The sequence below is a fragment of the Phyllobates terribilis genome, unplaced genomic scaffold (genome assembly GCF_046119375.1).
Source record: "Phyllobates terribilis strain yellow unplaced genomic scaffold, ASM4611937v1 Scaffold_9__5_contigs__length_417890890, whole genome shotgun sequence".
NCBI classification, from domain to species: Eukaryota; Metazoa; Chordata; class Amphibia; order Anura; family Dendrobatidae; genus Phyllobates; species Phyllobates terribilis.
The window spans coordinates 145,174,066-145,188,019 of record NW_027362769.1 but is presented as its reverse complement, the minus strand read 5'-3'; the positions used below and the strand labels follow the sequence as shown (position 1 = coordinate 145,188,019).

The window sequence follows — 13,954 nt, the reverse complement described above, 5'->3', positions numbered from 1 at the left end:
TACCCTCCCAGAGCTGTTGCTTAGATGTGAACTGCCTCCCGCCATCATAGACACTACTTTTGATGATGCTCCAGAGGTTCTCAATGGGGTTGAGGTCAGGGGAGCATGGGGGTCACACCATAGGTTTGTCCCCTTTTATGCCCACTCCATCCATCTGGACCATCGAACTGTTTTGTTCACCGATGAGTGCCGTGCAATGCTCGATGGTCCAGATGGATGGAGTGGAGGATGGCTGGTTGATGGACACCCCATGCAAACATGGCTACGGCGCCAACAAGGAGGAGGTGGAGTAATGTTTTGGGCTGGAATCATGGGGAGAGAGATTGTCGGCCCCTTTAGGATCCCTGAAGGGGTAAAGATGAACTTCATAATGTATGTTGAGTTTCTCAAACAGCACTTCCTGCCATGGTTCAAGAAGAAGAACCGTGCATTCCGCAGCAAGATCATTTTCATGCATGATAATGCACCGTCTCATGCTGCACATAACACATCTGCATCTCTGGCTGCTATGGGCATAAAAGGGGACAAACTTATGGTGTGGCCCCCATGCTCCCCTGACCTCAACCCCATTGAGAACCTCTGGAGCATCATCAAAAGGAGTGTCTATGATGGCGGGAGGCAGTTCACATCTAAGCAACAGCTCTGGGAGGGTATTCTGTCCTCATGCAAAACAATTCAAGCAGAAACCATCCAAAACCTGACAAATTCAATGGACGAGAGAGTTCAGAAGCTCCTTTCGGACAAGGGGTCCTATGTGCATATGTAACATCACCTAGAATAAAGTTTTGAGTTGAAAACTGTTTGATTTCAGTTTGTAATAACCTGCTAATGCTTATAATTGCAAAAATTACCATTTTTTTGTTCTTTATTAAAAAGAAAAGGTTGAAAACTCTGCTGTGCATAATAATTTGGAACATGCATTTTGAATGCAGTTTGAGTATTTTTTTTTTAAATATACTGTTATCATAGGCAGTTTGTACAAAAAAACTTTCAGTTGTACTCTTATAGTTATTTGACTGGAAAATTACAATTACTGCAATTCATATAGGTAATTTGGGAAAATCTGAGAAAATATTATTTGCATAATAATTTGGAACACAGTGTATAAATATGGCATTAAAGAATGTGCAATGAAACCAGTATTTCACAGATTCAGAACATCATAGGGATTAAAACAATCATCATAAACCTAAAAGTGTGAAAAGTATATGTCCCCTGCCCCATGCTTACACCTTTCAAACATATAGAATACCCCCTAAAAAGCAAGGTGTCACCGGATTGTCTCCACAGAGAGGAGCCAAAAGACCGCAGTATCTGATTACACGTACTCCTGCACTGATTAGAAGCACTTTTCCCTCGTATTAAATGGTGCAGGTTTCTGTCAGCAATTCAGGGGTTAATTTGTTTATCTTGGAGTCTCTGAAGCTTTCTGCTTGGATGATCGCAGCTGTTCAGTGTTGGCCACTCCTCTCTCCTATATATTGTAGCTTCTGGCAATCTGGTTAGCCAGTGTTAAGTCTTGTATGGCCTGGTGAGGAGTGGAGTGGAGGTGATGGTTTTTGGTAGAGGTGTTTTGGAGAATTGTTCTGTCACTGTTGTTTGGAGTTTTGGTTGTGCTTATAGTCCCCATCCTGTCCTATTTTGTTTACCTCTGTTGTCTGTGTGTGCATATTTTGTATGATTGGTATTTTCATTTTATCCCTTGATGTCCTTCCTTGTTTGTCTAGTTTGTGTATTTAAATACACTTTTCCTCTCCACTTCCCTGGGTGGGGGAGGGGACAGATTATAGCTGATTCAGGAGCTCAGCAAGGTACATGGCCCCAGCATCTTCATCATCTTCACCATCAGAAGTAACCTGGGGAGCAGAGATAGCTGGGTTGCCCCTAGCATTAGGGACAGGGAAGGAGCCCTGGCCCCGGGTTATCAGACAACAGAATCGTGACACATGGACTTCAAAATGACTATACCTTTGTAATACAGTGGTTTCGAATGCTATCATGTTTTGCAGCAAAGGTCCATAGGAAATTAAGGGCATCGTTTTGCAGATCTGCGAGGTGTGAGGCTGTGTGCCCACGATGCGTTTTTTAAGTGTTTCCACAGCGGCATTTCCGCTGCAGAAACGCTTAAAAAATACTTGGTAGAAGGCCTGCCATGTTCCCCAATGATAATCCGCATGTGCTGTGCACATGCTGCGGAAATTTCCGCTGCGGATTATCATTGCGGAAAAAAACGCAGCACTACCAATTATTTTGCGGAAGCGCTGCGTTTTCGCCGCCATTGACTTGCATTGGAACGCATGGAATCCACATCACTGCATCTGTCTTGCACAGAAAGAGGCCAGGTGGATTACGGTCCTTGACACCCTGGCCCCGCGTGGCCTTAATGAAAGCCTGACTTTCTCATCTTTCCTGTGATCGGATGCCCTCTTTTCTCTGGCGCTCTACCTCGGCTTCTTTGATCCTTTAGTCTGTGCTTCCGGGTTTTAGCTTGATTTTATTTTGTTTTTGGTTTTAATTTAACTATCTTTTCCCTACACTTCCAGACCCTATCCTATTTCTTTGTCAAGCTCTGCATCATCCTTATGGACCAGTGTCATCACAAGGACTCCCTTCAATTGGAGTGAAGAATCCCTGAAACATATTGTCGCCATCTCCCTGCATGTGATGAAAATTATGTGTACTCTATCTATATTTCTAAAATTGCTCATATTTAAATCATATATGCTATCATAATTGCTGTCACATGAGAGTTTTGCTTGTATCTGTGAGGGGGGAAAGGGGGGGTCCTCACCTTTTTCCCTTTTTCTGTCTTTTTAAGACTGGATATATATTATAGGCCCCCCCGGGTACCCTCTCACACTTTTGGGAAATTGGATGGCATTCCCATCCTCATCTTACTTTTCTCCTCCTATGGGAGCCTTTATGCTGCTGGGGCGGTTCGCGTGTGTTTTGATACATGCCCTCCCTGCGCTCGCGCTGGGCTGTCTATATGTCCCTGGCTTGCCTCCAGGGGGCATGTCTGCAGCGCGCTCCCGGACGCGGGCCTGTGACTTGACGGCCTTGGCGCGCGCGATGGGGGGCGTGGCTCCGGACACACGCGCCGCGATAGCCCAATCAGCTTTCTCCCTCCCCTCAGTCACATGACCTGAATGGGAGGTATTTCTACAGGTCCTGGACGCATGCAGGTTAGCGCTGCCTCTTGAAAAAGAATGCCGAAACGCGCGTCGGGGCGCGTCTTTACCCGTTGCACTGCTGAGGACTCTCTTGCGGGGCTCTGGGCTTCTTCCATATCTTTGGCTAGTGGTGAGACTATATTCATCCATATTATAGGGACCACTTACCTGACTCACACTCCTTGAGTTAGTACTAGGATACTTTTTTGTATTAGGATCTGGTCTCGTTGCATGAGGCTTTGGCCTCTTTGTACATTTCATTGTATCAACTTTGATTGCCACTGTACATGATTTTGCTCTATGTTATATGTACTCACCGCTGACTCTCTAACTATATGGACTAATTGACCATTCTATACCCCCCATCCCCCCACGGTACCCCCCAGCTTTGAGCACCTTGCACCTTACCCCCTTCTGCTATTTTAAACATTTTTTCGATATAAATCTTGAATGATGTATTTAAATAAAATTGTACTAATTGTTTGCCACTATACTCAAGTGTCCTCCTGTTTTTATCTGTACTTGCGGATTACATGCATTTCAATGTGCGGATGGTACCCGGGTCTGGAGAACAGGAAACTCTCCTTCGGACTCGGGTACCATAGAACCTGTAAAAAAAAGAATAAAATACAAAAAAAACATTATATTTACCTTCTGATGGCCCCCGGTGTCTTTGTTCTGGCTTTCCGGCAGATCGTGGTGGACTTAAGGACCTGCCATGACGTCATTTAGTCATGTGATGGGTCACGCGACCGCTGACGTCAGCAGGTCCTTTTAGCTGCCGGCAAGCCAGGACGGAGCGAAGCAAGACTGCGGGGGCCATCGTAAGGTAAGTATAGATTTATTTTTTTATTTTTTACCATTCTTTCGGTCACACTATATAAATCAATGCCGTTTGCATGGATTTATATAGTGTGACCAAGTTGTCAAGCACTTTCCAAGTGATGCTAAAATCGCTTGGAAAGCGCTTGTCAACCCGCATGCGGAAATGCAAGTGAAGAACGCTTCACCTCCGCATGTCCCTGGCAGGAAAACGCATGTACAATCCACATGTACAATCCGCATGTACAATCCGCATGTGCAATCCGCAGGTACAATCCGCATGTGTTTTTTCTGCCAGGGAGATGCAGAAACGCTCAGGAAAATATCCGGAGCATTTCTGCATCGTGGACACATAGCCTTATACAACCAGGTTTATAATACTTTAAAAGTATGACAGTCTCTGTTTACTTCCTGCCAGCTTTCTGCCCTGTATGACCTTTGCAGACAATTATTGGTCTCAGCAGTGGATGGCATAAGACTGAAACCAGTGATTGGATGCAGTGGTCACATGGCAGGATGGCATGTAACAGCTTATCTGACGTAAACTGAGCGCGACAGTGAGTACTGATGTAGTGGTGCTGGAATGGCACAAGATTTATTTTATTTCATGCCATTTACTCATTTTAGTCCATCGCCAAAAACCCTTTTACGTTTTAATATTTATAATTTCTTGACAATAAAGTTGACCTGAGTTTGATCAGAGCTGGTAAGGTCAATATTGTTGTGCATCTAATCCTCTATCACAATGAACATGGCATATTCATACCAAGCAGTAGTTGAAAGCAGGCAGCTGAGAAACGGATATGCAGTGCTGTCGAAGACGACAAGCTAGGAGGAAGGGTATGCTGCTGCACACTAAGAGGGATGATGTCGCCTGCAAGGAGGAGGAGTCAGATACTGTGCTGCTATGCTGCACCCTTTTCATGACTCCTCTTCCACTTTGTCTTGTACGTGGCTGTCTACTATACCAAGCACTATTGCTCTGAGCTAGCAGATATGTGCGAGCCCCAGAGTAGGGACCTGTAAGCTATATATGGCTCATGAGTCAAGAGTTAGGGACCCCAGTTCTACAACTTCCAAAAATTTTCTCAAATACATAAATGCTTTGTCAGTAAATTGAGTAAAAGCACATTTTGTTTCTCTGTAGCTTTTCCGACCCTCCTATCTATCTACCTATTAACACAGACACTTAATGCAGTGTCCCACTTTGAACAATCTTTCTACGAGTCAGAAGGATTATGATGGAAAAAATGGAAATTAGCATGTTTTGACGGGCTGTGCTGTGGGAATGAAGAGCCTTGGGATATCAAAACATTTTTTTTAATACCAACGCGTTTCTGCGCCAGTACCGACGTTTAGGTGCCAGTCCACTGCAGAAACGCGTTGGGATAATAAAAACTGTTTTGAAATCCCAAGGCTTTTCATTCCCACAGCGCAGCTCGTCTAAACATGCTAGTTTCCATTTTTGCCATTATACCTCAGGAAGAACCATTTCCTCCAGTCACGGTGCAGCAGCAGCGGCTTTCCACGAATTATAGGCATTGTGCCTGCACATAACACCTTGAGGTAAGCGCTACCATTGCTTATACTTATCCTTTACCAGACGGTATTGCCTTATTTTGTGAACGCTTCTGTCCCTCTTAAGAGCTTTTCAGAAGAACTATGATTCTCCAGTAGGAAGAAAAAAGCATTATACAGCATCCAAGTAATTCATTGGGTAAGCAAGAGCATCTAAAAAGTTAAGGAAGGGGTTGTTTCATGGAAAGAAGAATAGGGAGTGCAAAAGTACAGTAGCAATTGCACCATGGAAAAAAATGGTCTCTGGATTGTCCAAAATCCTTTAAATGACTGACAAATTCCGTTCTGCTTCATCTCTAGGTTCCCAAAGTCTTTATTTCTAAACATATAAAAATTAATGGAACCGTTCACAATTCTTCTCTGTCAAGAAGCAAATACGTATTGGGTAAATTTAACTTCAGTAACTCAGTCATTCTTAGTGACAGTGTCCTCTAAGAGAGAAGTGAACCTTTCCTGAAGCCGAGATTAAGAGCAGGCAATCAGAACAATCCAGCCATGAAATTAATAAATGTTTAAATTACTGAAATTAAGACCCTCAAAAACTACAGTATGTTATAAGCTACGTACCATGAATTTTTTAAAATGAGAGTGTAGATAAAATATTGTGGATTGATGGACTGCAGTAAAACATTTCCCTGAGGGGTATGTATCAAACGCTTACTACTTGCTCTTGCCTTGCGCTGTAAATTTTATATTAAAAATGAAAAATATTGCTTACAAGAAAGGCTTAAAGCTTTTTTGTTTTCCGAATTTTTTTTTTTTTTTCTACTGGCAAATGTCCAACGTATTATAATATTTGGAAAGGACAGTTTGAAGGGGTTTAGCTTATCCCTGTTAGGATATAAATATAGCACTATTAATTCCACAGAGCTTTACAGATATCATCATCATCACTATCCCCATTGGGGCTCGCAATTTAGACCCCCTATCAGTATGTGTTTGGAGAGTGGGAGGAAAACTGTCTCTTTAAAGGGAACTTGTCACTTTGTACCAGCAGTCCGATCTGTGGACAGCTTGGTGTAGAGAAGTAGAAGCTGAGCAGAATGATATATCGATTTGCCGAAAACAAAATTAGTATAACTTGTATTTTAATCATTGAAATCCCTTTGTGAGTCCAGTGGGCGGTTCTACTAGTGATTGACAGCTATCTCTGCATACACAATCATGCAGGAAAAACTGGCGTCACTGAATAGGACTAATATGCATACAAACGCTAAGGATTTCAATAAGCTGCAAAGTTTATTGAAACTTTTCCAACAAAAAACTTTTCCTTCTCTAACACCTTGCCGACAGATCAGATACCGTTTTCCACATGACAGGTTTCCTTTAAAGTCATTATACAGAAGAGTTACCCTGAAAATATTTTTTTCATTATATAAAGTGATGATGACCTCTTATTTTGTGATCAATGGGGGGTCTAATTTCCAGGACTCCCACAGATCATTAGCATGAGGATTTGCACTGATGATTTAGTGCTACACCCCATGCTGAACTTTAGAAACTGTAGAGAGAACTCCAGTTTGCTGAATCGGGGGCACTGTAGTTCCCCGCATAATAGGTGGCCTGAGTGCTGCTGTGCAGGAAAACACATTGGAGGGGGCATAGCACTAAATCTGCTGTGGGAGTCCCAAAGGTCAGACCACCATTGATCATAAAGCGAGGCCTATCCTAACAATATTCCATCATTTTATTAGAAGGAAAACATTTTAATGTGTTAAGTAGAGTTGCTGTACTTGGTTAGTAGCTAAACATACACAAGGTATTGAAATTCCCTGCAGCTGCTCTTCGGAGTACAATCAGCAGAATACAGGCTTTGTTAATGGCAAATTATAATTTCTGGATGGAGTGCCCAGGCAATGTGATCCTACTGTACGTGTTGATGGGGTGATGTGGCATCCCAGCAGTCCGCTACGCTTATTCTTCTCCTTTAAAGTGAGCATAAATCCTGATAATGTTTGGAGAGCAGCTGCAGTAAATTCACTATCCTGATCCTGTCCTGCTCTTTTATGCTCATGATTGTTGGGTTATATTATAGATGGGGAAAGTGAAACCTCATCTCTTATTACCCAGATGCTCTTTTCAAACAATCTCAACAAGACATAGAATTAAGGTTCCATTCAGTCAATCATTCTTTGGCTTAAAGGGGTTGTCCACCACTAGGACAACCCCTTCTTGATCTAAATGTTTGGCCCCGATAAAATAAAAAAACGTATACTCATCTCCGTTTCCATAGGTGTCGGCACTCACGGTCCCGGGGCTCCCGTGCATTTGTTGTGACACATGAGCCAGGCACCCAATCAGTGCTGGCTTCACTGTCCCCACCTTCTGCCAAATTGAACATGAAGAGGAAGTTCGGGCTGAAGCTGATCTCTGACTTCCTCTTCATGTTCTATTTGTCCAAAGGCGGGGACAGTGACCCCAGCGCTGATTGGCAGCCCGACTCATGTGTCACAACAACCGCATAAGAGCCCCAGGGAGAGCAAGTGCCGACACCACTGGAACGGCGCTGGAACGGCACTGGCACTGGAGGTGAGTATACTTTTTTTTATTTTATTGGGGACAAGCGTGGGGTATGACAAGGAGTTGTCCAAGTAGTGGACAACTTCTTTATGTCCCTTTTACGTGAGCCAATGATTGATGAACGAGTTTTCCTACAAATGCTTCTTGCCTATTATCAGCCGTTGTACATAATGGTTGTCACCCATCCGATGAACAAGGAAAATGATTGTTTGTCAGGTTATGGAATATGGGTAAAAATCAACATTATCGGCAGCACATCATCCCACATAAACAGGAGGTGTGCTGCCGATTACATGCAGTGTGTAAGGGGACAGTGAGATCATTTTAGCGATCATTCTATCCCCATCACAGATTATCGATCTGAGTGAACTGACAGAATTTTTTAAATAAATTTGAGCAGCGTTCGCTCTTGGCCTGAAATCAGCAAGTACAAATGGTCCATTAGAGAAAAGAAGACAGGCACTTCCAGACCTGCTAATTTTAGGCTCACCAGATGAAGTGTATCCTTTAAATCTAATGTCCGGGTGGGCACACAGGCCATGGGTATCGATACAGCAAATGGGTGAGGCATGCAGGGCACAGTCAGCTGAGGAACTGATGATGGCAGGGAGACAGGAGACGTCTAGGAGGCCACAGACAGGCAGCTGGGATGCTACAAACAACATGCAGGTGGGAAACATCCAGGAGACTGCAGGCGTAAGACGTCCAGGAGACTGCAGACATACAGCTGGAATGCTGGAAACCGCAACCAGGCCGGTGATGTCCAGGAGACCACGGACAGGCAGCTGGGATGCTGGAAACCGCAGGCTGGCATAAGACATCCAGAAGACCGCAGACATACAGCTGGGATGCTGGAAACCACAGACAGGCGAGAGATGTTCAGGAGACCACAGACAGGCAGCTGGGATGCTGGAAACCGCTGGCAGGTGGGAGATGTCCAGGAGACCACAGACAGGTAGCTGGGATGCTGGAAACTGCAGGAAGGAGGAAGACATTCAGGAGATTTTGGTCAGACAGCTGGAATGCTGGAAGCCGCAGTCAGACGTAAAACATCCAGGAGACCACAGAGAGGCAGTTGGGATGCTGGAAACTGCAGGCAGGTGGAAGAAATCCAGGAGACCACAGGCAGCCAGCAGAGAAACTCAGAGTCTTAGTAGCACTGAAATATTAATACCAAGAGACATATATGTGATTGGTGAGCCTTATATAAGCCCAGGCAGATGCTCACAAGGAATCATGTCAGGCCATATGCAAAGCCTGATGTGGAGCACAACAGTGGACTGGGGAGAGGGAAGCAAAGCACAGATTCGGGACAGGTGCATAACAGCTAACCTCTAGGGCAGGGATGTCAAACTGAAATATACAGAGGGACAAAATTAAAAACTTGGACAAATTAGCGGGCCAACCTTGATAGTTATTAAAAAAAATCTCTACAATTGAGCAAGTTTTTCCTTATCATCAAATATAACGATGAACCTTTTCATATAGAAACAAATTTAAAGGGGTTGTCCCACAAACAAAGTACATTTCAATTAATATATCATAGAATAAAATAAACACAATCACAAATGGGACATACTGGAATAATATAATATGTTATGTAAGAGCAGTAAAAAGCATATGACCCAATGGCCTAATTTAAATATGTAATAAAGGAATAAAAAACTTCAATTAATAAACAATACAGATAATAAAGTATGATGCTAACAATAGTACACCCCAAACACAGTAAGATACCCCCACAGTGAATTCCTCCACACACACGGTATGATGACCCTACTGAACTCCCCACAGCAAAGTATGATGCCCCAACTGTGATCCCCACACAGCCTTCCATACAGTATAATGGGCCCCACACAGCCTTCCATACAGTATAATGGGCCCCACATTGCTTTCCATACAACATAATGGATCCCACATAGTCCTCCACACAGAATAATGGCCCCACATAGTCCTCCATACCATATAATGGGCCCCACACAGCCTTCCATACAGTATAATGGGCCCCACATTGCTTTCCATACAACATAATGGATCCCACACAGTCCTCCACACAGAATAATGGCCCCACATAGTCCTCCATACAGTATAATGGGCCCCACATAGTCCTCCATGCAGAATAATGGGCCCCACATGGTCCTCCATACAGTATAATGGCCCCACATAGTCCTCCATACAGTATAATGGCCCCACATAGTCCTCCATGCAGAATAGTGGGCCCCACATAGTCCTCCACACAGAATAATGGCCCTACATAGTCCTCCATACAGTATAATGGGCCCACATAGTCCTCCATACAGAATAATGGCCCCACATAGTCCTACATATAGTATAACGTGTCCAAATAGTCTTGCATACAGTATAATTGGCCCTACATAGTCCTCAGTACTGTATAATGGGCCCATATAGTCCTCCATACAGTATAATGGCCCCACATAGTCCTCCATACAGTATAATGGCCCCACATAGTCCTCCATACAGAATAATGGCCCCACATAGTCCTCCATACAGACTATTGGCCTAATTTAGTGCTCCATACAGTATAATGGACTCCATATTAAAATAAATAAACATTCACCTCTCCTCATTCCCTCGCTGCTCCGGTCTTGTCAGAGAGCGCTCTGATCCTCTTCAATGCTCAGTACAGCGGGCAAGTTTTAATGACATCAGACGCAGAGGGAGAATGATGAGGGAAGGAGCGTCAGCTGATGGCTCCCTCTTCCATCATTACTTTCAACTGTATTGGCATCCAGGATGCTGGGCAGGGGGAAGGTGCTGGTGTCGCGGCCCAAAGTTAATCACCCATGGGCCAGAGTTTGACATGTGTGTGACGCGCCCCTGGGCCTGTGTCGCGCTGCGTTGCGCACGCGGGAGCTTACCCGGAGCCGGATCTCTTGAGGGTTGTAGTCTCGTGGCGGTGATCCGGTCCGTGCCCAGGGAGTCAGACTAAGTGGCGCTGTATCAGCGGTAGATGATGGACGACTACACCACCCGTTGAATGCAGCTATGGAGCTGCCGCTGCAGGGCAGACCGCTGAGGCCGGTGGAAGGATGGTGCAGCGTGGATGGTATAACCCCCAACGGGAGGAGTATGGCCTCAGGGCAGCCGACGTGGATGATGGGGGTAGCAGGAACCACTCAGAGACGATGCGGTGTAGTTCAGGGTCTTTACTGGTGACAAAGATAGACCCTCCGGAGTACTGGCTAGCGGTTGGGGCCTGGTCAGTCCTTGAGCAGATGGGATCTCCCCTGGCCAGGTGGAGTTGTAGGCCTCCCAAACTAACGATACTCTTCTGGCTACCTTGCTAGAAGCGAGTATAAGTAGCCCACGTCCCTGAGTGTACCGTGTGGTGCTCACCCGTATGGCCGGTGACTCGGGGCCTTCTAGTAGCTTCCGCTCCACGACGGCGGTGCTGGTCCCATGCGTGTGACCGTGCCTTCGGGTTTCTTGGCCAGAGGACCTGAAATCCCCTGCCTGACGGATTCTGCTGCTGGGTAGGAGTTAGTCCCCACAGCCTCGGACTCCGGGTCCGGTAAGAAATCTTCTCAGTCAGGGCGAGCTCTGCAGCTGCCAGCCCCTGACTCTTTGTAACACTGCTCCCACAGAGCTCCTGTTGTTTCTTCCTATGCTGCTTCTCTTCTCTACTTCTGGCATGGCCCAGGAGCTGGGCCCAGCCGGAGCCACAGCTCCCTGTCAGCCCTCCTGGCTGAACTCTCCCTCTCAACTCTCTAACCCTGCCTCAGCCCCAGGTTTATATAGGGGAAGTTCTTCCCCTCCCAGGACTGGGAAGGAGGTGTGGCATGCATAGGATTCCTGACCAAGAGACCTCCCACCTGCTCTCAGACGTAATATCTCTATCACTGTGGCAACCAGACCCCTGGGGTGTCACATGTGCTCTTGGGGAATAAAGATCATCATGGCCAATCTCCAATGGTAGATATGAGAGGACAGTCAAGCTTTTATTTTTTTTTAACATAGTTCAACCCTTGTCTGAAATGGTGCATGAAAATCTAGAACAATTTTGGTAATTTGGGTGACTTTGACGTGGAGCATTTCTACTGTTTTATATACCCTCATCCCCCCCCCCATTTTTAAAACCCTTAGATTGGAGTCTACCGGTTCTTCATCTATTAGTCACAATGGAGAGATGTTGCAAAGAACACATCAGTATTTGAAGGATCTGCCTGTCTTGAATTACACAGAGACCGTAATGGGCACCCTGAGACTTACACGGGAACTGTGTAATTCCTAATTTGACCTGCAGAGGCACTACAGCAAAATCAACCAGATTTGAAAGATAACAAGAAGGATACTTTATGATCAGCGCGTTGTTCCTTCTAACGAGTAGGAATTGTACAATGCATACAAACCTGTATGTCTAAGCTAATCTAATGCACGTGTATAAATGCCACCTCTCCGTGCACAATAAACCGTAAACATCTAAGCCATTTCACAGCAGGAAAACTAAGCCTAGGAAAATCTTGTAAAATGTACTGGAAAAAAAAAGCCATCCTATTTCATCACATTACAACCCGCAATTGACTGTCCACCTCTGACTGCACACCACTGAGACTTTAATTGTAAAGATCTTTGTACTAGATCAAATTAGAATTCAGCTTAAATTGTAGAACACATCATTCTCCAAAATTTTGTAAAAAGGGGATTAATAATTCATCATAGCAAAAAAGGAAAAAAAAAAAAAAAAAAAGATCTATATTTATACCATCTTCTCAGCCTCCATAAACTATCTGACAATTGTTCAGTAATGATGCCCAGTAAATTCCTTAAAATGGTAATTTGTCATTCTGTCACTTCATTTGTGACCTAAAATTCCTCACTTGAGGCATCATCAAATAAATTAATCACTTTCCAGGATCCATTTCTCTGTTCCGCACGTTATTATGCCAAGCTCTCTTGTGTTTCCCTTCATTTACATATATTTAATGGCTCAGCAGTGGTTCACTATAGCACATAGCACTCACATCTCATTACAGGTGAAATATTCTAACTGCCGCCATCACCGTGCAGGACAAAAAAAAATGCTCCCAATTTCATTTTCCCCCATGCAACAAAACCACGATTCTTCACTAGGAGATGTTGATGTCATTTATCAGTCACAATCAATAGGATTATCCGCTCACTATTCCTCCTGTACTACCCGTCTTTCAAACAGGAAGGCAATTAAAAAAGTACAAAAAAAAAGTACATTTTTTTCATTGAAGCAAAGCATTTTGCCACGTCTATTACATTACATATGCAGACCTACTACAGCAATGACATGGTATCAGTTATAGTGTTTGAATTCATGAATTCACCTTTGAGATAAAACAGAAGTATTCATTTTACATAATCTTTTATTTTCTGTTATCAGCCATCTAAGATGTTAGATGTCAGTCTGGTTCTGGATTCAAAATGGGTCCAGGACTAGAGATGAGCGTTGTTCTACTCGAACTGTTCGCCAATCTCAAATTCGAGCTGTTTTGGGCGGTGTTCGAGCCGGTCGGCGAACACGAACAATTTGAGAAAAATTCGGCTGTTCGAGGTTATGTTCGATAACTGTTCGTGCACCAAAATCATAACTGGATTTTTTCTCAGTAATGATGAAAATTAATGTTAATACGCAGTTTGAGTGTACAGCGGGGTGGGGGGAGGGGCAGCGGATGGATCTCTGCAGGAATAATGAAGATCTCCATTTTTTTTTCTCTTTCCCGCATTTACAGTGGGGAGGTGCAATCTGTCAGCCTATCAGCAGCGCACACACGGAGCGAAGTGCTTTTTTTCACACAAGCAAGGGCATGTGTGATTGGCAGTGTATGTCACATGTCCTTGCCCTATAAGACCAAGCCATTTTCCCCGTCGCC

At 44.4% G+C, this 13,954-nt stretch overlaps 1 protein-coding gene across 1 annotated transcript in view; it reads left to right on the top strand.

The window, feature by feature from the left end:
* LOC141161309 (uncharacterized) overlaps window positions 1–6,008 on the top strand; it is a 68,522-nt gene extending 62,514 nt beyond the window's left edge. Inside the window, exons 4-6 of the mRNA XM_073646123.1 lie at window positions 5,478–5,561; window positions 5,641–5,668; window positions 5,874–6,008. Coding sequence (XP_073502224.1) covers window positions 5,478–5,561; window positions 5,641–5,668; window positions 5,874–6,008 — 247 coding nt within the window. The remainder of the gene's footprint in view (window positions 1–5,477; window positions 5,562–5,640; window positions 5,669–5,873) is intronic.
* The last annotated feature ends 7,946 nt before the right edge of the window (window positions 6,009–13,954 follow it).